Source organism: Mirounga angustirostris, unplaced genomic scaffold, assembly GCF_029215605.1.
Source record: "Mirounga angustirostris isolate CCGP_5_RB_7025 unplaced genomic scaffold, mMirAng1.0.hap1 SCAF_6, whole genome shotgun sequence".
NCBI lineage: Eukaryota > Metazoa > Chordata > Mammalia > Carnivora > Phocidae > Mirounga > Mirounga angustirostris.
This window is the reverse complement of record NW_026991714.1, coordinates 28,942,229-28,964,757: the sequence shown is the minus strand read 5'-3', so window position 1 is coordinate 28,964,757 and position 22,529 is coordinate 28,942,229. Positions and strand designations below refer to the sequence as shown.

At 55.3% G+C, this 22,529-nt stretch overlaps 1 protein-coding gene across 2 annotated transcripts in view; it reads right to left on the bottom strand.

The window, feature by feature from the left end:
• Window positions 1–6,833: 6,833 nt before the first annotated feature.
• CACNA1S (calcium voltage-gated channel subunit alpha1 S) overlaps window positions 6,834–22,529 on the bottom strand; it is a 69,898-nt gene continuing 54,202 nt past the window's right edge. Inside the window, exons 29-44 of one of the 2 annotated variants that reach the window (XM_045877067.3) lie at window positions 19,350–19,406; window positions 18,365–18,493; window positions 18,102–18,167; window positions 17,432–17,523; window positions 16,839–16,998; window positions 15,742–15,869; window positions 14,663–14,759; window positions 14,234–14,336; window positions 13,165–13,266; window positions 12,742–12,866; window positions 11,208–11,336; window positions 10,159–10,409; window positions 8,776–8,861; window positions 7,944–8,035; window positions 7,591–7,734; window positions 6,834–7,457 (exon numbers count right to left, since the gene is read on the bottom strand). In XM_045877067.3, the coding sequence (XP_045733023.2) occupies window positions 7,206–7,457; window positions 7,591–7,734; window positions 7,944–8,035; window positions 8,776–8,861; window positions 10,159–10,409; window positions 11,208–11,336; window positions 12,742–12,866; window positions 13,165–13,266; window positions 14,234–14,336; window positions 14,663–14,759; window positions 15,742–15,869; window positions 16,839–16,998; window positions 17,432–17,523; window positions 18,102–18,167; window positions 18,365–18,493; window positions 19,350–19,406 (2,013 nt within the window). In that variant the 3' untranslated portion in view covers window positions 6,834–7,205. The remainder of the gene's footprint in view (window positions 7,458–7,590; window positions 7,735–7,943; window positions 8,036–8,775; window positions 8,862–10,158; window positions 10,410–11,207; window positions 11,337–12,741; window positions 12,867–13,164; window positions 13,267–14,233; window positions 14,337–14,662; window positions 14,760–15,741; window positions 15,870–16,838; window positions 16,999–17,431; window positions 17,524–18,101; window positions 18,168–18,364; window positions 18,494–19,349; window positions 19,407–22,529) is intronic. The other variant, XM_045877068.3, reaches the window with a different exon arrangement.

Genomic DNA, 22,529 nt, shown 5'->3' with positions numbered 1-22,529 from the left:
GATAGATCTATTATCTTGATGGTGGTGTTGGTTCCACGGCTGTGTATACATCTTTCAGAAATAATCAAATCGAGCACATAGACTATGTGCAGTTTATTATATATTAATTATAACTCAACAAACCTTTTTTTAAAAGGTAACTTGCTCCAACTTCTTTGCTCCAACAGGGGTGCAGAGCAGCTGGTAACTGTTCCTGGGTCCTCGGGACAATGAACTGCAGTCCTGGCTACCTAAGGGCAGTTGAGCCCTGTGCCCTGCCTCAGGTGGCCTGTGGGCTCACTGAGGGTCCCCTCTCCCCCAGAAGGGACAGGGGTGGGGAATTAGCAGACACAAAAGGAACAAGCAGGGAGCCAAGCAGGGAAAGCAAAAGAGAGGGGAAAAAAAGAGATGATGCCAAGGAAGGAGGAAGGAAAGGGGCAGAACCCCCAGCCCCAAACGTGGTGGTCAGGAGGGGGCCTCCGAGGCAGTCCTAGCCAGGAACCCAGAGAAGCCATGTTCCCTTGCTTCAGATGCCACCCTGGTAAGCCCCTTCCCTCTGATTAAGTTGACAAGTAAGCCCCACCCTGCCTAGGAGCTAGTGATTTCCAGTCCCCAAGGATGCAGCATTGCCTTGGATTTTAATACATATTTGCTTCACCCAGACCACGCAGAGGAAATTGCCAGCAAACAAACATTTAACACTTTAAAAATAGGAGGAGATGGGCGGGGGGGGGGGGGGGGGGGGGCTGGTGGTGTTAGAGACTTGGAGGGAGGTGGTAGGGGAGATCACAGAAGATTAACCTCTGAAGGACGTCTTTACACAAATATACCAGGTCGGGAATTTTATGGGACAGTAATGAATGCCAGCACACCAGGCTGTGTGTGTGTGTGTGTGCTGAATCTCATGGGATGATTTTAGGAGAATTTCAAAGGCCCTTTGACAATGACAGCCTGCATTGGCCTGAGGTGACATAATCTCTTGAAAAATTAATCTGTGTCTTTTCCCCCACGCCTGTGCTTCCTGACACTTGTCCAGCTGACAGAGAAGACACTTCACCTTGAGGAGAATTAGCCGGGCCTGGGAGGATGCAAAGAGCGTGAAAAGAACTTTTTCTTCCTCTTGAACTTCCAAACTAGGTTGGAGGATCCAAAGAAGAGTTAGACGTCGTAACCCAAATTAGAATGAACTCAGAGGGAGAGGCCATAATCTGTCTCCCCTGCCCCCAGGCTTCCCCACCCCAGATTGACGAGCGGCCCTAGGGCTGGCCAAGACGGGAGGCCCAGCCTGGGGGGAGGTCAAACTCCAAGACCAGAAGACCAGACATGGGGGCACCTGGAGAGACAGCTTCTGAGGGAGCCTGGCACTAGGGCCACTGAGTCCCCACCTGCAGACCCCTCCTTGTGGTTGCTGGGGTGAGCCCTCACCTCCCCGCTCAGAGGGGACATCTCAGAGATGACAAGTGCTGAAAGCTGCCCCCCTCCAATCAACCTTGCTCTGCATGCTGCCTGAGAACAGTCCCACATGGGACACCCACCTCATTGAGCCCTCATCCAGACCGAAAGCAAAAGGTGGGGTCTCTGCCTCCCCCCTCCCCAGAGAGGCAGTGGTGGTACTTGGGTGTCACAGGACGGTGGGGCAACCACCCTCATTATAGTAAGTTAGACATAAAATTGCTGTTTTATAGACAAAAGAGACAGAATATCAGCAATTTCAAATGATTCAATCTAAGACACATGATTTAGCAGTTGACGCGGTGTGCTGTCATGCATTCACCCTCCCTCCCTCCCCTTCTCATCTCTCCCTTTCTCCCCTCCTTCCTTCCTCCCTTCCTTCCTTTGCCCCTTGCTGGGGATACAAACTTGATAAAGAAATTCACTGTCCTTGAGGAACTCTCAGTAGAAAAAACAAACTTTAAACTCCTAGTTACACTACAGGGTAATAAATGCCATAATAATAGTTACAACATAAGAGCACTAAGGAAGAGGCAACAGAGTGTACCCAGGCCGTCGGGGAAGACGGAGGTCGATCACGGAGGCATTTGCTGGGTGCAGAAAGGCACCGCGAGTGGGGGCTTGTGAGTGGGGCCTGGGCCAGGAGGGGCTGCGTTGAGGGTGGGGCCCACTTGGCAGGGTGCGGGAAGGGTCTTGGGCCAGGTAAGCCGGGGACAAGGTGGGGGTTGGGGGGCATTGTCGGGGGGATCCTCACAACAATGCAAGAAGTCAGCAGCTCAAGAAGAGTGTCCAGTGGTCTCCCAGAACCCTGCTATAGCCAGAGATCAATAAAGAAGGGAGACCAGGAAAAAAAAAAAAAAGAGTGTCCAGGCTCTTGTCTGGCCCCTAGTGTCACTATTTCTTGGCCAGGTGACTCTGGGTAATTCACTGAGTGTTTCTGAAGGTGTGTTTCCATCGCAGAATGGGATTCACAAGGACGCCTAGTTTACGGACGGTGCTGAAAGACTGAATGAGATGTCGCCGGCCGGGCACTCAGTGAACTGGGCTCCCTGAATACCAGATCTTACTGTTCTACAGATGAGGAAACCGACATTTCACTGGCCTTTCTGAAGTTCAACAGAGGCCAAGGTCTCTTCCTGTCTCCTCCCACTGATGTGGAAAGTTGGGTGTCTATGGCTCTTTCCTTCTCTGGGGCTTGGTTTGCTTTCGCTGCATGGAAAGAGTCACCTGGCTCCATCAGCTGTCAGCCCCACGGCAGGAATGACATGTTATTGGGATCAGATGCCAGAAAAATGGGGGTCAAGGTCAGCTCTGGGTTGGCAGTGCCTTCCATAGTGGCTTCTCCGGAACCAGGCAGGGCCTGTGGGGGATGCGGTCTGGTGCAGAGATTCCCTGGGCTGACAGTCACATTGCCTGGCTTTCCCTAAGAGGCCCAGGACGTCCCCTGAGCTCAGTGTCCTCCCAACTTAAGGGTCTGGCTCTCTCACTAGCCAGCATTGGACAGAATCAAAGCAACAGCTTCTTACCAAGGGCTGGGTCTTTACATGGTCACCCTCACACCTTTCAACACCCTGGAAGTAGGAACTAGTCCCGCATTTTATGGAAGGAGGAGCAGAAGCTTAAGAGGATTGTGTGAACTGCCTGACATCACAGCATGGAGGTAGGTGAATGGGATTCAGGTGTAAATGGGTCTGGCTTCCAACCAAGTCTATGCTCTGAAACCCGTTGCAGAGAGTAGCCATATGTTTCCTTTAAGAATCACTCAGCCCCATCGAGAGCAGGGTCTACACATGCACCGAGACCAGAGCCAGGGAGCTCCTCCCTACACTGAAGATAGTCTGGAACTGGGCCCACCCTCACTGGTTTTCAGAGACCGTCCATCTGAGCTTCACACCTTCCAGATGGGAGGGTTCTTCTAGTCTCCACGGCCGGCATGAGGCTTTGTGCCCATTCCCTCCCACCAGCGGCACCCCCGCCCCTTTTGGCAGACCCCGCACCCAGCAGCTGGGCCCCAAGTCTGCAGGGAATCAACAAGGAGAAGATAGGGGTCCAGCAGACACTGCCTCTGGCCTGTGTCCCCCGGCGACAGAAGGTGGCCCCCCCCAGCCCCTCCGGGTACACCGTCTCTGACAGTCCTGCTGAGCAGAGGGGACTGTCTCCCCGCACACCGGCCTGCTCCCCTCTGCTCCCACCTCCGCCCTCCTCCTTCCACACTGTTCTTTTCAGGCTTTATGGGAGCAGCCTGGCAGCTAGGTGTGTGTAGGGCTGAGGTGAAGTCCAGCTTGTTACCCCCTAGAGGCAGAGCCCCTCCTCCCTGCCTTCCCTGCGCCTGGACAGACAGCCAGTGTGGCTGGAGAACCCGGGCAGGTGACACGGGGCAGGGAGCCTGTGGAGGGAAGGGTTCGCGCTGCTCACCCTCGTCCTGCATTTATTAACAGTTACGGAGCCACTGGTCTGGGTTGACAAGCGCTCAGCTGTGGGGGGATAACTTCGAATAAAGTGGACCCGCTCCTGAGTTCATGAAGCTAGCCTCTCGCTAGGGTAACAATAAACAAGCAGTTATGATCCCCACTGTACTGGGGGAGGGAGGGCGCCGTGTTTCTGGGTCAGGCTTCAGAGGGCTGTTCAGGGAAAGCTTTCTGCAGGAAGCCATAGCAAAGCTGAGAATTGAAAGATGACTAGGGAGGGATCCGTGGGCTGAGGGTTCTGGCGGCGGGGGGGGGGGAGACCAGGCCCTGTGTGAGGGCCAGGCCCGGGGGGGGGGGGGGCGGGGGGGAGACGTGTAAGCAGAGGCAAGGGTTTGCATGACATTCTGAGGATTTGGGGGTGCCTTTAAGGCTTTTAAGCAAAGGAATAAGACAACAGGCTTCTCCTTTCAGAAAGATCAGAGACAGACTGGGGGGAAGAGAAGAGAGGAGGCCAGGAGGGCAGGCCAGAGGCTCTTGCGATAGAAGAAGTGTGAAACAGGGCTGCCTGGGTGGCTCAGTCGTTAAGCATCTGCCTTCGGCTCTCAGGTCATGATCTCAGGGTCTTGGGATCGAGCCCCGCATTGGGCTCCTTGCTCAGCGGGGAGCCTGCTTCTCCCTCTCCCTCCATCCCTTTCCCTCCACCCCACCCCACTTGTGCTCTCTCTCTCAAATAAATAAATAAAGATGTTAAAGAAAAAAGAAGAGGCATGAAACGCTGATTGAACATATCAGGAAAGTCACTGTAGACACAAAGACAAGCTTGGGAACTGCTTAGGAGGATGAGTCTGTGGGAGCAAGCTGGGAGCCCAGGACAACACCCAGACTTCTGGTTTGAACAGTGGGTGGGTTTCTTTGAGACCAGCAACACCGGAGTAGCAGCCGTCTATGGGGAAAGGACAGCAAGGCTGAATTTGGACACGATGTGCTTTGGGCACTGGTAGGACATACGTGAGTTGTCAGGGAGAAGGATATAGAGATGTGGAGTTCGCTCTAGCCATATGGAATTGGGAATTATCAACACAGACACAGCTGAGAGCATCCAGAGACACTTCCCAGGTAGAAAGAGGGATCAAGGACACAGACCCCTGAGGAATCAGTCCCCCACTGGAGAGGTAGCTGGGCCAGGCGAGAGCTCACAGGGAACCGAGGGGTTGGAGCACTTGAAAGGTAGGAGGAGGGGCGCCTGGGTGGCTCAGTCGGTTAAGCGACTGCCTTCGGCTCAGGTCATGATCCTGGAGTCCCGGGATCGAGTCCCGCATCGGGCTCCCTGCTTGGCAGGGAGTCTGCTTCTCCCTCTGACCCTCCTCACTCTCATGCTCTCTGTCTCTCATTCTCTCTGTCTCAAATAAATAAATAAAATCTTTAAAAAAAAAAAAAAAGAAAGGTAGGAGGAAATTCGGGAGAACCAGGGGTGCAGGCATGTCAGGAAGGAGAGAGAGGTAAGTCGTTCCTAATGCTGCCTAGAAATCAAGGAAGGTAAGGACTTGGGGTCCCCTAGATTGGCAACAAGATTGTGGGAGATACTGGTGAATGATGGGCAGAAGGCAGGCTGCATGGGGATGAGAAATGGGAACTAGGAATGAAAATGTGGATGAGGAGACAACCCAGGGAAGAAGTTTGGCCTTCAGAAATGCACTAGACAGACAGACCGACAGATAGACAGACCGACAGACAGACCGACCCCCTGTAGGTAGACAGGACGGCTGCAAGGACATGTTGTTAAGAGGGAAACACCTCAAACGTGACCTACAGACAGAGGGAGGAGGAGCCGAGGGGGAGACAGGAGACTGGCTGGGGAACAATCCGAGGAGGGGTCAGGAGGGAGGGAGGAGAGCAAGAGACAAAGGGGGCAAGTTCCTCGGTTTGGTAAGAGGAGCTGAGGGAGGGACCCTGTGGCGGCGAACAGCAAGCTGTTGAAGGGGGGCGTGGGGGAAGCCGCTGGTGCTGCGGCTTGAGGAGAGGAGCCCTGACAGAGCCCAGGACCCAGCTCTGCAGCCAGTGGGCGTCTCCCTGCCCTCAGTCTGGGGCCGGCCACGGAGCCAGCGGACCCCACCTGGGGCTTTGCCAGGGGGCTGTGGGGCGGCCCAGCGGTCACCGCGGCCACGGCCAGTGCCGGGCGAGCTCGCCACGCCACCTCTCGGGGCCGCCACTGCCGTATCCTTAAAACCCTTTAACTGCTTAGAGAAGACCTGCTTCGCGAGGCTGGGATAAGAACGAGATGGACATGGTGTGGAAATGCTTTGTACGCAGAAATGCCCGACTGCCCCGGGCACAGGGGAGCGTGGGGCGCCGGCGGATGGGAGCCACTTGGTAAATCGTAGCCACGGGTACCCAGTACCGCTTGGTGCGGGTAAGAGGAGCCGCGGAAACTTTGATCTTTGAAATCCGAGGGTACAAACACTTGAGGGACCCAAGGCCTATGTCAGCAGCGGGCTCTGGCCAAAGAGACATGGTCATAGCTTTAAAGAAGGTTGGCCTTGGCGTGACCCGGGATGTGGGGCCGTGACTTGTAAGGCCACTGGTCCTTCCTGGGGCTACAGGGCCCCAGTGAGTGGAACTGGTGGCAGACCTCCAGGAGAATCCACATTCTCCACGATGGGCCCCTCTTGGCCGCATGCGGGATAACAATCCAGATGGCCCTTCGGTCCTCCCAGGCCCAGGCTCCCCAGCCCATGAGCAGGAAATGGAATGGGGAAGAGGGAAGAGTGAGGAGAAGAAGAGTAGGAAACGTTTCCAAAAAAGGAGACAAGCAGGGGCCAGGTGCCAATGTCATAGGCCTGGAGCCTTTAACGTCCTGCTGGTGGGAGCGGCCTTCTGCCAGCCAGACACTGGCACTGACGGGCCTATTTGAAAGATGTTAGAGGCTCCATCCAACCGTGCTTCTTGCTGGTGAGGAGAGAGGCCTGTCAATCTACTTCTTTTTTTTTTTTTTTTATAAGATTTTATTTATTTATTTGACAGAGAGAGAGACAGCGAGAACAGGAACACAAGCAGGGGGAGTGGGAGAGGGAGAAGCAGGCTTCCCGTGGAGCAGGGAGCCCGATGCGGGGCTCGATCCCAGGACCCTGGGATCACGACCTGAGCCGAAGGCAGACGCTTAACGACTGAGCCACCCAGGCGCCCCATGTCAATCTACTTCTTCCCGACTTTTTGCAGTGGTTCCTGACTGCCCCTACTAAGCCCATCCATTGAGCTGGGGAGAGAGTGCGGGGCCACCATGCTGGGCTAACCCTTCTCTGCCCCAGCAACCCCTCCCTCGCTGTGGGGCTTGCTAGGTCTAAGCCCATGCTGCTGCTGGGCGGGCCTTCACAGCCTGGGGGGGATCAGGGTCTCCTGGGAGCCCTGATGCAGGTCAAGGCTGCCCAGAGAGGACCTGAGGCTCCAGCGTCCAAGGGCACTGGCCAGACCCTCTGGGGACCCTTGTCTTTTCAGTAGCTCTGTGGCTGCCACCTCCACTTCCTCTGGTGCCATCTGGCAGGCATCTGCCAGGGCCTGGCCGGTCGCCAGGACAAAGTCAGCATCAGCCGCCAAGGTGTCCAGGCCCCCTCGAACCAGAGCCTGCAGGGAAGACAGAGGCTGGGTGGGCTCTCCTGCGGAGCTGCCTCAGGGGTCTGCCTCTACCTGCCCGCCCAGGCCAGCCCAGGGCCAGCCCTGAATGCCGCCCATGGCTCTGTCCCCACCCCCACCTCACCTCTTGAATCAGCTGGGCTGTCGCTGGAGTCTGGCACCGAGGACTGCTCTCCTTCGTCCTACGGCTGTGGGTTGCTTCCTCAGGCAGAGACCCTGGGGTGGGGCTCCTCCTCTCCTCAGGCAGGGGAGACTCGGCCCTGGCACGCTGTTCCAAATGCACAAAAGTGAAGACCCCAACAGGGATGCTGGAGCCCACTGGGATCCAGTGAAACTCCAGCTCTTCAGAGGGAGCCTCTGCCAAGACCCACAGAGAGGGGAGGACCCAGGAGTCCGGCCCTTTCTGTTATTAATGGGCAAATTACGGTGGCCCCCTTCCTCTGTATAGAGTTTCTTCCCAGGCTTCTGCCCCATTACCTGGCAAGGGGCAGGAAATGCCTGGGATCTGGTCATTTCTCTCTGGGTCAGCTGTCCTTTTAGCTTTTCCACACAGGATTTGCTGTGGGGTCCTGTGGGCAATACAGAGCAAGGGCAAGAGGGGCTGCTGAGTCCCGCCAGGACCCCTGCGAGCTGAGAGCCTCAGGGCTGTGGAAGGCATCCTAGAGGGGGTACACATGCTGACACCCAACCAAGTCCAGGCCAGGCAGGACCCTGTGTTGTCCCCTGGCCCCTCTACTTGCCCTGGTCTCTGTCCTTGTGGGTCGGGCAGTGGGGTTGGCGGGGGAGGGATCAGGGCCAGAGTTTGACCAGATCTGGTCAAGCTCTTCTTCAGTGTGTCCATGTGTGCTTGTGTGCAGAAGCGTGCGTGCGTGTATTGTGTGTGTGTTGTGTGTATTATGTGCACGCGCATACTCTGGGGAGGGGGGCGAGTGCCCTTGAACTCGGGCATCCTCAGGACACCTGCTGTCACACACAGCGGTCTAGGACTTGCTGGGAGATGGCCAGACCATCTGCTGAAGGGCCCCAGGGCCAAGGGGTCAGTGCGGCCAGGGGCTGTCCTTCGGAGGGGGGGTGCGCGGCAGGTGGGAGTTTCCTGGCACGCCCCTTTCCCACCTCACTCAGTTACCGAGATGGCTCGCTTCTCCTCTGCCTGGATGAGGAGCTGGCCCTGACAACTCTTCCATCCCAGGCCCAGCTGACTCCCATTGTGACAGGCTCCCAAGCCAGATTCCCCAAGGGTAAGGGGAGAGCCAGGCTCCCCAGGCCGCTCTGGGAGGCTCAGCTTCTAGGGCGCACAGAGAAGACTGACCCAGGACCCTTCGGGGTTGGCCAAAGGCTCCTCCTCTGGCAGCAGGCGTCTCTGTCTCTCCAGGGAACTCCCTTTCGTAGTGGATGCTGAAACGGAAGCAAAGCTGGTGAGCCAGAGCAGGCTGCTGGTCCTCCCGCCATCCTGCCCCTCTGTGGCCCCTCAGGGTCTGGCCCCATCATTGGTGTCGTCTTGACTCCAGGGCTGGTGCTCAGCCCGCTCTCTGCCCAGCCAGTCCTGGCCCTCTAAGAGAAAGAAGCCAAATTCGTCCCCTCCTCCTCTCCTTTGCCCAATGGATGTCCTTCCCTCACCCTTTCCACATTCTGTTCATCTTCCGAGGCCCAGCCCCAGCCTCACACCCTCTAGGACACTGGTTCTCAACCTTGGCAGCATACTGGGTCACCTGGGGGGCTTTAAAAACTAGTAGTGGCCGTGTCCCATCCCCAGAATCTGCGGTGAAGCCCCAGGCACTGCAATTTTGGAAGCTCTCTAGATGCTTCTCATGCTCAGCGGAGGCTGAGAAACATTGCTTAGCTCCGTTCTAGGCCTTTCCAGCCCTTGGCGATCAGGATGCCTGCAGTCTCAGGGCACCTGCTCTTTGTGATTATTTGGTCACAGTCACGTCACAGGATACATGTCGCAAGATGACTACAGTCCTTTCAGGGCAGGGCCCAGGTCTGGCGCTTCTGTGTCCCCACCATGGTGACCCAGGGCACAGGGACCCTTCTGGGACTGCGGGTCTCTGAAAGGAAGGGGGTTTAGGCAGCTCTGGCCCCAGGGGAGTAGCTGCTCATGGGGCATCTGCCCTGTCCTGCCCATTTCTGATGGTGTGTGACAGCCATTCCAGGTCCTCCTATCTAGAACGGAAGCTCTGCTGGGACCTCAGCCCACAGGTGCTGATTTCCGAGAAGCTCTCCCCCCATCCTGCTGTTTTTCATGACACTTATGTAACCGCAGATTATATTTAGTCTACAGCTCAGCATGGGAGAGAGAGGACCCACTCAGCAGTGAGATCTCCCTGGAACCCAAATCCAACAGTTAAACTTTAATTTCCCACAGTTTTTTGTAGTAACTCTTCTTGTAGTAACTCTCTCTTCCTAACCTACTACGTTCAATGGGTCCCAGCTCCTAGACCTGCTGCAGAGAAAGAGGAACCACAGAGCATTTGTGCCAATGCTGCCCTCTGCTGGCCAAAGGAGTCTCTGCAGTCCAGGCCCGCGTCTTGCATTAAGGTGGAGGATGGATCCCAGAGGACACAAAGGCAAGCAAAAGGCAATGTATACATTTCAGAATATCCCCCTCCCAAGAGCCTGGAACCCACTAACCATGTCTTCCCAGCCCTACCCCAGGGCCCCTACATCCAAAGCTGGCAGTTGCTGCCACTACCTGGAAAACACCTGCCTGTTGCTATGGTTGCTGTTGCCATAGGCGATGTTGGCGTTGGCATTGTTGGTATTGGCATGAGCAAGAGGGTTGGTGCTTGGATCTTGAGGGAAATCCTCCAAGAAGACAGGCGATTCCAGCTCTTCCATCTCTATCTCAGCAAACTGGAGGGGTCTCTGGTTGGCCATGACAGGGGGCAGGGAGTTGGTCCTTTCCAGGAAGTTGTCCACCTGGCCAAAGAGGCCTCCAGTCCTCTAGGGGCAAGGAGGAGAGAGTAAGGGCTGAGAGCAGTGACGGGGGGATGGGAACTGAGAGTGCCTGGGGACTGCCATCCTGGCATGACGTACTGGGAACAAGTGATATATTAGAAGACAAATCCTGTAAGGCCAGAGGAGAATGGACTGGGCTATAAGGTCAGAGAAGAGATCACGATCTCCCTCTTCAGAGAGTTCTCAATTGAATAGGGTAGACAGGATGCAACTAAGGAACTACATCGGAGACACAGACATCCAGATAGAGAAATACGTTGTCATGGAAAGAGCACCGGATCGGGAGTCTGGAGAACTGGTTCTAGTCCCACGTCTAAAACTAACTTGCTAAGTGATATTGGATATCTCCTATCATCTCTTTGGGTCACTGTTTCCTCAGGGAAAACCCAAAGGCATTCACCACTAGGTGGTCATTAAGGACCCTTTAGTTTTACAGTGTCATAAAAAACACTAGACAGAGCTAAAGACTGAGGACCAGTTAACTGGAAGCAGGTGGGGCATTTGGTATTGAAGGGATTCCAGGAGATGAATGTCAACTAGGGCTTTGGGGGAGATGAGGACAGGAGTGAGGCTTGGTAGAGGAAGGGAAGAGAGTATGTGTCATATTTGACAACTCCAGCAGCTTGGGTCCAGTAGGATTCTGAGTCCCAAGAGATGTGGGCTATGGGTGTCTTCAGTTTCCAAATTCCCCTCCTGTATGGCTGGGCTCCTGGCCCTTGTATCTATGGGATGTTGCTGCTCCCCGTGCCTAGAACACACGAGGTGGTCACAGTCTTCACTTACCCGGAATATCCCTTCCTCCATCGCAGCCTCCACCATGGCTCTCTCCAGCTCCTCTTCCGCTGTCAGGTCTCCTGAGATGGTGCGGCGGATCTCTGGGGCTGCCTCTTCCTCAATGGTCCGCAGTCCGGCCTGGGGACAGAAAACACAGTGACCCCTCCAGTCTAGTGGGGGAGACCAGACTGCTTCCCATGGCCTCACTCATTTCTAGCCCCAGCTCCAGCCCCACTCTCTCCTGGACATTCAATGACCCAGGGCTCCATGAGGCCCTGCTCTGACCTCTGGGATGGTCCAAACCCTAATGGCTCCCAAGGAATCTTCTCTCAACCTCATGGGTGATCTCACACCCTCCCAGGCCTCCAGGTGGAAAAATCTTTTTACTCAGTACAGTCTTCTAGACAAATGATCTCTTTTGATTGAACATGTCATTCATATAATTTTTTGAGTTGATCAAAGCAATGGGACGACTGCATCATTTCTGTGGCATTCCTGTCCAAGATATGTACCCTAAATCTATCATGAAGAAACAGCACATGAACTCAAACTGAAGGATATCCTGGCAATCTTCAAAAGTGTCAAGGTCATGTCAAGGAAAGACTGGGGAACTGTTCTGGATGGAAGAGTCAAAAGAGATATAGAAACTAACTATGTGTGATTCTGGATTGGATCCTTTTACTATAAAGGACATTATTAGGACAACTGGTGAAATTGACATGAAGCCTGAGGATCTGATGGTAGTAAAGTCTCAATGTTTTTTGTTTTTGTTTTTGTTTTTAAAGATTTTATTTATTCATTTGACAGAGAGAGAGAGAGAGAGCACAAGTATGCAGAGTGGCAGGCAGAGGTAGAGGGAGAAGCAGGCTCTCCGCTGAGCAGGGAGCCAGACGTGGGGCTCGATCCCAGGACCCCAGGATCATGACCTGAGCCAAAGGCAGCCACTTAACCGACTAAGCCACCCAGGCACCCCCAGAAGTCTCAATGTTAATTTCCTGATTCTGGTGGTTGCATTGTGATTATGTAGGAGCATTATGGAGGAGAATGCCCTTGTTGCCTATGAAAATGTTCTGGGTTGATGGAACATTATGTTGGGAATTACTCTTAAATGGTTCAGAAAAAAAGGTGTTTGTATTATACATGCAACTTTTAAAATTGTGAGATTGTTTTAAAGTAAAAATTGCAATTGAAATAAGTTTTTGAGCACATAGCTCAAATGCATGTATATTTTTGAATTTGTAAATTGTGTGCATTATGATTAACACCAAAAAATAGAAATAAAAAACAGATGAGATGAAACAAAGTTTTAAATTTCTTTGTGCACCAGTGGATCATTTTAATCACTCAAATTTCTCTTTTGAACAAATCCCATTTCTTTTGGTCCTATCATCCAGAGATGGAGGAGCTCTGGCTCTTCTCCTCACTCACCCTGGCTCCCTCCTTCCCTCTGTGCCTCCATCACTGGCCTTCAAAGCCATGAAGAGGGAGCTGGAGCCTGGAGACCTGGCTCAGTGGAGTCCCTTGGAGTTCAGGTTGAGCTTACCTGGATCTGTATAGTGTCCTTCTTGGGCCGATACCCATAATACTCTTCCTGGCGCTTCATGAACTTCCGGAAGTGCTCCTGGATGAGAAATGTGGCGTAGAACTTCCCTACAGTCACCTCATCATCTGCAGAGGAGTCAACAAGGGATGTCCTGAAGGTGGGTAAAAATCTGAACTGGGTTCATAGTGGGAGCCAGGGGTAGCCAGGACCGGGCCATTCAGGACATTCCTCTCCTTGCTGACTTGGACAGTGGGCAGTTTCCATCCTAAGTCTAGTGCCTGCCCTGATGGCCACCATGGGGTCTATCCAGGTATTTACAAAGGGTCTGGGCTATTCTCAGATTCTCATAGGGCTTCCTGGAGAAGTTCCTTGTTCCTTCTCCTCAGCTGCTTCTGGACTCTGGTCTCCCAAAGCAGCACCCACCTCCTATTGGAGGAATGACCTGGTCCAGGAGCTTCATGCTGGTTCTCTTCCAGATCTTCTTGATGATGGCCCTCAGCTCCTCATTGGCCTGCTCAAAGTTACCTGGGGGCAAGGGACAGGCAGAGGCGGTCTAAAGTCACCCAGCCCAAGTCAATGGCACTTGACAAAGCCACCTAGGATTCTCTGAACACCTCACTCAACAAATGTTGGCTGAGGTTTTGTTTGTTTGTTTGTTTTGTTGGTTGGTTTTGGCAGCTGCTGTGCTGAGCACTGACCATGGGGGGAGGGCATCACCATCCCCCTGGGGTAGCCCAACCCTTGGGTCATGTATTCACGTCCCACAAGCCTTGACGTGTTCAGAGTGGCTGGTTTTGAAGGCTGTCTGTCATCTCCTGCTCTTCTCCCTTTCCCCTCAAAAGCCCTCAAATCCCCATGCCCTATGGTCTTCCCAAGGACCCCCAGGCAGCCTTCCTGCTGCCCTAACTTGGTTTCTCCAATTCTTGACTCTTGGCCTTCCTCTCCTTGCCTTCCTGAGGAAACCTTCCCTGGGGCTGTCTCAGATGCTGACAGAGGTCCTGATGGCCTTCGGGGATGGCTCTGGTAGAGCTGAGCCCTAAGTGAGGGCTCAGGAACAATACCAAGACCCCCACCCTGACTCCTTTCCCTGCTCCCACCACGTCTGCCTTCCTGGAACGGGGGGACCTGCGGGGTTAGTGGAACTGTGTGTGGACTGCCTGTCCAGTGCAACCTGAGGAGCTTCTCTGCTCCCGCCCAGAGCCAGACCTCAGGTGGCCCTCCCCTCTGTGCTAACGCTGCCATTTCTCTGGCCCCATTCAGACATAGCTGTGTGGGAACAGATCCTTAGTGACCTTTGCCCTGTAGAGAATTTTCCAGCTCTCTCGAAGCCCTGAAAGGCATGAGAATGTTGTGGTCATGGTCTGGGGTCCTCCTTCTACTTTTTCCCATGGCTATTGGTTCCAACCTTTAGCTCTGAGAATCTGGTAGAATCTGTACCAGAAAACTCATCCTCTGAGAGAAGGGAGGGGGCTGCACACCAGAAAACCCTCACCTTCCGTCTTGATCTTGAGTGCCGTGCGGACCAGAGCGAAGAGTGTGGCATTGAAGGTGACCGTGCCATCGCTGTTCAAGGGCATGTTCATACCCACCAGCCGCTGTGAGGGGAGGGGCAGGGGCTGGCTGCTGAGTTGGGACGAGGCCAGGCTTGGCAGGCCATCCCAGCCTGGTCTGTGGACCGGGAGGGGATGGGACATGAAGCCTGGGGGTGTGGGTGATTCAGGACACCCTTCACGAGAGAATGGAAAGATGAGTTGGGGGACACTGTTGAGACTTGAGATCCTCAGGGAGGGATTTGGGGACCCAAGAGATGACTGCTCTAAAATGACTCATCCAATCAGGCCCTCCCTCACCAGCTTCCCTGTCCCAAGGTACCTGAGCCTCTCCTTTCCCAAAAGCCACCCCCCCCGGCAGCACTGGTTACCTTACATGCCACCCGGTGGGGGCAGAACTTCCCGAAGCCCAGAGGGGGCTGGATCCGTCTCAGCAGAGTCACCACATCCAAGTGTTTGATTCTGCCCCTGCAGGAGGACACACAGACTTGTATCCCTGCAACCCCACCCAGAACCACCCTCCCTGCTCAGAGAACAGGCCAAGGAGAAGAGAGCCAGGCCACGGGGGAACACTTCCTATTTTCCAAGGAGGTAAAAGCTGAGCTCACTCTTTAAAGAAGAAACAATGTTTGGGTTCACTATTGCCCACCACCAGGAATGGGCTGTTCTTTTTTGGGCAAATGTCCTTTTGAGAGCAGAATTCCCTCAGATGTGGGATCTCCAGGTCTAGAATTTGGACTTCATTTTCCCCATGGCAGAGCCTTCCTTGGGTTCTGTTTGAGCTGACTGGGGGGCTCTTGGGTTATATTAACAGAAGTAGAGACTGTGGATCATTGGAGGTAGAAGCTCACTTCCAGGGACTGGTAGAGAGCTGGAGAGCTGCATCATAGATTGTTGTAAGGATTAAATGAGATAATGAATGCAGTGGCTAGCACAGTGCCTGACGCCTGGGCAACATTCATCAAATATGAGCTTGTTACCTTTTTAGAAAGAATGTAAAGCAGTAGTGCTTCTCAAGGTTTAACATGCATACAAATGCCCTGAGGATGAGGCTAATAACGCAGTGTCTGATTCAGTCAGTCTGGGGTGGGGCGGGGGGCTCTGCATTTTAATCAAGCTAGCACACTGTTGGTCAGTGGACTACAACTCTGACTAGCCAGGGCCTGCTGAGGTGCTGAGTTCCCTGCTCCTGGATGTGTCCAAGCAAAAGCTGGATGATCATTTCCCAGTGAAGTCAAGGGGTTTTCTGCCCTGGGAGGCTGTGGGATCCCTCCAACCCTAAGAAACTCCAATTTTCTGATCTGGAACCTCAGATAATGGAGGGAGAAGAAGCCCACTCATTCTTATGAAACTGGAGAGTGACTACATATAGGACACCAGGATGGGGTCTAGGATGGAAGGGGGGACAGTTGAGGGACGGCCCCGCACAAAGCCTACAGACTGGACTCACTTCGCCTCTGGGTCATACTCTGCCCAAATGGCCTTGAACTCATCCAGGTGATGAGGGCCCAGGATGGACCAGTCCCGTGTGAGGTAGTCAAAGTTGTCCATGATGACAGCAACAAAGAGGTTGATGATCTATAAGAGGAGAACCGAGGGCTCCCAGCATGGAAAAGCGGGTGATAATGGGGATAGGGATGGGGGCTGGGAGGTGTCCACTGGGTAAGGGGGCCAGAGCTCCTTCCTCCCTGGGCCCTTCCTTGCAGCCCTTCTGAATGACCTACACCCCCCACACAAGTAACCTGTCACACCTTTCGCTCCTGCATGGGCAGTATCCTCTGACGGGGATCTTAGGGCTCATCCCTGAAAACCCAGCTCAAGCTCTTCCAATCTCAGCCTCTTGCCCCCAGCCCAGAGAGGTGATCCCCCTCAGTGTCCTCACGGAACCATGCCCCATCACTGCTCTTGCCTTGTCTGTGTATAGCTGGTGTCCCTTTGAACGGCAAGATTTGCTTACACATGGATTCCCCAGGGACCCAGTGAGCTCCTTCAGGGCCAGACTGGGTGTTGGCATGTTTCTGCCCTTTGCACTGAGCCCAGGGGCACACAGATGCTCACACAACAGTTTTGACCGAATATAGGAAAGAAGAAAGAGTGAAGGAGCGACAGTCCCATGGACACCGCTGGCTCTTTGCCTTCCACATGTAACAGACAGCAACCCCGGGGTCTGGGAACAATCTGCGCTCTGCTTCTAACCCCATTAGGGACCTCCTCTGGGACCCTGTTTCCAGAGCCTCATCCCCCACACGGTGGGGCAACTTTCTCTTTGGAGGAATAGGAAGGGGCAAGTGGCTTTATTGGGAGCCCCTATCTATTTAGGACAGAGCCCCATTAGATTCTTCTGATTACTAATTGCGAATCAAAAAAGGTAAAACTTTTTAGCAACCCCTCCGGAGCATGATAAAGCTCTCAGAAAATCAAGTCACGCCCAGGATATGCGGAACAAGGGGCCGTCTAACCAGAGTCTCCTGGGTCCTGGGTCCCCAAGGCCCACCCCTGAGGGACAGAAGCTGACTGGCGGGGCAGGCCCCTCTCCTGGCGCCTCACCAGGAAAGCACAGAGCATGTAGAAGCTGATGAAGTAGTAGTAGGCGAAGTTGGTGCCGCACGTGGACTCCTCACCCGGGGCGTAATCCGACTCAGGGTCACACAACTTGCCGTAGCTGCAGGCCAGCAGGATCTCCTGCCATGCCTCTCCTGTCGCACACCTGGAAGAGACAGGATCCTACTGGTGGGGCAAGGTCGCAGGCCACGGAGGCCCCACCGCTCCTGTGAAGGGACCTTTGCCCCGTCTCCTGCTTCGGCGGGATGACAGCCGGGGGGGCCAGGCCATACTCCACTCAGGACCAGCTACGTCATCTCTGGGGCCCAGTGCAAAATGAAGATGTGGGGCCACTTGTCCAAAACGGATTTAAAAAATGGCATTGGTTGTGCAGTGGGGAGCTCAGCTGACTTCTAGAAGCGATTAGCCATTTCAAGACGGGGACGGCAGAGCCTCAGCGGGTCCGGGCGCAGGGCGCTCTGTAGCCACACGGGCCCCGGGGCCAGGAGGCCGGGGCCTTGCCTCTGGGGCAGAGTAGAGCAAAGCGAAGGCCAAGGGCAGGGGGTGGGGAGGGGGAGGGGGCAGCAGGAGCCTCGCACCTGAAAAGCAGTAGCACAGCTTGTGGAAAGGTCTGGAAGTTGTTGTTGCGGTTTACTTGGGTCCCGTCCACCATGGCGATCTTACCAAACATCTGCAAATCACAGAAGGCTCCCACCTTGGGACCTAGATCACAGCCTCCCCTCAGTCCAGGCCCCACTATCCTCTCCCACCTCACCTCCTCCCCTCTTTCACCCCTACCTCCTCCAAGTCCCCTTCACCGCAGGCCACAGCAGACCGGGAGTCAAATTAATCGGATTATTTTCAAGGTTGGGTGAAGTTCTTCCCATCAAGCCAAGGGGAAGCAGGAGGGCAGACGGCTTTTCCCAGCTCAAGCCAACTTAGGGACTCCATGGGGAACGGGGGGAGACGGCTCGCCAGAGGGTAGACTGAGGCCACCTGAGGCCCTTGTCATGTGGCCCCTGCTGTCCACCCGCATGCCAAGGCTCCTCCTGGGTGGCTCCCAGCCCACCAGTCCTGCGGCCGCTGGGGATAAGGTGCCCAGCGTCCTTCCTCAGTCCTGTGTCTGACACCTTGGTGGCCAGGAGGGAAGAGGCAGGGAGGGTGGAGGGTCCAGCCTCCACGATGATTAGGCCTCTCTTGAGGGCCCCCAGAAGCCCCCTGTCACGTGGCCGAGATCCCTCCTTTGACCTGGGCCCCCCTGTCTCTCACCTGCATGCCGATGACCGCGTAGATGAAGAAGAGCATGACGATGAGCAGAGCCACATAGGGCAGGGCCTGGCAGCGAGGAGGGAGGGTCAGTGCGCAGGGCTCGGCACACCTGCTTGGCAGCCGGTCCCCTCCCTGAGCTCACTGTGCACCCCGTGGCCACCCCGGGGCTCTACCCTGGGCTAACCGGACGTCCCCGACAGCCTCTCTGGGTCCTCCGTGCCGACCTGGCCTGGACCCTGGTCAGGAGGGCTGGGCAGGCACACCTGGAAGGACTTGATGAAGGTCCACAGTAGAGTGCGCACTCCCTCCGCCCGGCTCAGCAGCTTGATCAGCCTCATGACCCGGAACAGGCGAAAGAAGGCGCTGGAGATGCGGGCACTCTCGTCTGGATCCTGCGGGCCAGCAGCCCCAGAGGTCAGTCTGGAGGTGGCACCTCAGAGGGGTAGGGAGCAGGCGGGGTGGGAGGGACAATGTGTGTGTGCCGGGGAGATGCCCATGGCAGAGAGGAGCTCCAGCCCCACCTCATGACCCCTGCTGGGCACTAAGTGCCCGATCCTCCTCAGGCTCTGGGCTCTGGTCTTATTGGGCCAAAAGGAGGGACGTGGGCCAAGCAGAACGCTAAGCCCGTTCTCAGGACAGGCAGCAGGAACTGGGCCCTGGGCCCAGTGAGGCTGCAGCCAGGCCCAATGCCTGTCCTTCTGGGGCCTCCTACCTCATCTCACCTCGTCCTCAAGCTGCCACTGAGCGGAGGACACTTTCAGTGCAGTTTCCCTAGAGTGTGGGTGCTCTGTCCCCGTCAATTCAACACAGCCACTCCACCACCCCACCCAGCACATGGCTGTCCTAAGCCAGGCAAGCCTAGCCTCAGACACCGGGATAACTCTGGGAGGGGAGAGCCCTGCCAGGCTTCCTGTGTCCCCAGAGACCTTGCGCCAGCGAACTGTCACTAAGGTCCTGCACCAGCTAGCAGTCACAGTCCTCTCTGGATGCTCCCATCTGGACGGAGGGTGCCAGAGTGACCCCTCACCCCGTCTCCCAGGGCTCTGAGAAAGCCACTGCATCCATGCACGTTCTGCCGCAGGGCCCCCGCCCCCACCCTCACCCGAACCCTCCAGGGCGCCTGCTCTAGGGAAGGAAGCCCTCGGGCCGGATCCACCCCATGCAAAGCTATGGCCAGGCCTGAGCATGCAAGCTGCAGGGCGGAGAGCTGGCGGGCGTGCGGGGCAGACTCATGCAGCCCGGAATTACAACGTTCCCGCAGCCTCCACCCAGGCAATACAGTCCTCCGCTGGAGGCCAGGAAAGTCTGTGGAGAGAAGAGACCAGGGGAGGGGCAGGGGAGGAGAGGGAGGAGGAGGGACACGGGGGGAGGGGGCAGGTGAGGAGAGGCATCAGAAAGGACACACAGAAGAGTTAAAGAGAGAAAAAGAGCGGCAGGGGATGAAGACCCCAGGTGGCTGCCAATCAGGGGCAGGGGTGGGTGGGTGTGAGGACCAAGCTGTGGGGACAGTGAGGCAACAGGCTGGGGACAAGGGAGCAAGAAGGGGAGGGAAGTACAGACGGGGACAGGTCCCGTCCTGTCTCTGGGACGTGCCTACAGCTGACAAGGGGCCCAGGTTCTTCCTGTGTGTCTGGGTTATGAGATGCTGGGGACACATCCCTGAGGGGACGCATTATGGTGCCGGCCCATCACTCTGAGTGGGCTCACACCCCTGTATCTCCCTGGGTCCAAGGAGGCTGCCAGCTCCCTTGTGGAAGGGCCGCCCAGGCCCTTATGGAAGTCCCATCCTGCAGGGGCAAAGACCCTCCGCGGGAGTCTGAGCCGCCCGCTGTAGGCGTCTCTCTGCCCCTGGCCCGCGAGCACGACCAAGGTTTGCATCCCAGTGGCCAGGTTCTTAAGAACAGGAGCTGCACGTGTGCGAGCAGCAGTTTTTCCTATTTACTCAGCTTCTCTCTTAGGCCACCTTTCAGGAGAAACCCTTGTCCTGGAGTCACGGGACAGGGGAAGTCATTGTTTTATCTTGCCATTATTTGTGGGTGAACCGGTTCCCAGTACACCGGTTTCCCCACCAAGCAACATTCTCTTTCCCCCGGGGCCACTGGTTCTCAAGCCTGCCGGCATATTGGAATCCCACAGAGAACCTCAATAGATGCCTTTGCTGGGTTCTCCACCCAAGCCAATTTAGTCAGCTTCTAGGGAATGGGCCTGGCTTCAGACGTTTCAATGCATCCCAGGGCATTTTAATATGCAGCCAAGGATGACCACCAGTGTTCTAGACCTGCGCTGCCCGTATGGTAGCTTCCAGTCACATGTGGCTCTCTGAGTTACAGTGAAAATTAAATCAAACGAGGAATTCATTTGTTAATTTGCACTCGCCACATTTCAAGTGACCAAAAGACACGAGTGCCCAGCGGCTACCGTACTGGATGGAGCAGAAGATTTCTATCATTGCCGAAAGTTCTAACAGACAGTGTTGCCCTAGTCTGCTCCCTGGTTTGTATGTCAGGAATAGAAATCAAGATCTAAATTTAAAGCCTTAACATGACTTCAAGGAAACATTACTGGTATCTCCGCTCCTAAAAATCAAATAATGACCGACACCCTCTGGGTCCTCCATCCCCAAAGAATTGTTTTGATCTATCCAGGTTTCCTCTACACGGACCCCAAACCTCAAGAAGTAATTACCTTTAATTTGGGCTGTTTATTTTGGCTCTTTAGAGTTCTCCTAACTTTGCTTTCAAACCCTGGGGCCTTTGGGATGCTATTCCCTCCCCAGTGGAAACTGAACATAGATGGAAATATACAACATCCACACACCCACGCACACACATGTGCACACTGGTTTTGCCCAGGACCCACCCTGCCCTTCATCTGCCCCACCCTCTCGGGATCTGAGCAGACAGAGTTCTGTCACTGTCTTTCTGTACATGGGGCTGAACAGGATTCCCAGGCCAAGCCCTCCCCCAGACGGTCTGCGAGGCAGCCAAGTCCCCAGAAGGTGCTACTGCTGCCAGGGCTGAGCCTAAAGGAATCGCAGGCCGAGGGCTTCTTCCTCACGGGCTCCAGACTTTTCCTGAGCTGTCCACCCCCCACCCTGACCCCTCTCAGGTGCCTCTAATGCCAGTCCTCTTCACCTCCCTACCCACCATAGGGTTCACCCCTGGGCTGGCAGAGTCTGAAGTGCTTATCATCGGGCCAGCAGGAAGTTCAGAAGGAAGCCCTCTACATGGGGGAGGCTCTGGCTTTGGGGCTAGTCCCCAGCCACCCCTGAACAGAAGCCCACCATGGCCATGGTTAGGGAGCCTCAGAAGGCTGAGTGCTCTTCTCCACGCCCTTCCCGGGATACAGCTCATCAGGCACTCTGCCCAGAGGGCAGCCATCTTTTGATTTCAGCCTCTGATTCTTGGATCTCTTCTTCCCTGCCCCCCTGCTCCCCTCTTTCACCCTGCAGTGACCCCGCCCCCCACCCGAGCTTCAAATCTGCAGGGAGGCCAGCCTGGAGAGTCCGGCTTCGAAGATCTCAAACACAGACCTCTCTGGCTGAAACCTCCTGCCTGCCCCAGCGCTGTTTCTCACTCCACCCCCGGGGGCCTCATCCCCTCCACCCCACTTCTCTTGGTCCAGCTCCTGGGGCCATATGCCTCCCCGCTCAGCCTGGACCCTTGTCCTGCCATTTCGACAACGCCCTTGCTTGCACTAAGATGCTCCATGCAACGTGCCGCCCTCAAGACCACACCTGGTGTCTGGTCCCTTTCCCCAAGCTCCAGGGCCACCGAGCATGACTCCAGGGTGAAACTGAGCTCACTAGGCCCACCCCAGCCCCATCATTCTTCCTGCAGATGGATTCATCACATCGGCTAGTCCTCAAGAGTCAGTTCCCACCCTCATGCCCACTGTCCTGTCCTCCCTTCCAGTGGAAGATTCTGCCTGCTGCCTTGGACACTCCCATGGCTGCCCAGGGTGAATACCCTCTTCCCTCCTCCCCACCCCCCTGCTCCCTTGCACCCTTCACACTTCTTATGACCTCTGCTCACGCACTTCCTCTTCCAGTGGTCTGACTTGTGTCCTTTGCTGTCACCCCTGAAAATGATCCCTTCCTCAACAATCTGTTCTCACATTGTGGATTTCTCCTCTGCACGGGCTCCACCTGTAGTCTCCCTTTCCCTGAATTAATCAACACCCCGCCACTTTGCAGCAACTATCTCTACTGAACTCCTTGCAAAAGCTGTTTCCTGTGCGCTTGGCCATTTTTTCTCACTTTCTGGTCACTGACTGCTCCATCCTTATCATTGGCTTTGACGCCACAGTCTACCCTGCTCAATGGATGGCTTCGTCATCGAAGACCAAGTGGCTTTGCTGGCTTGAACTCTGCGGGAATCTCAACTCCGCAGCTGGCTGGTCCCACCCAAGGCTTCGACCATCACTTCT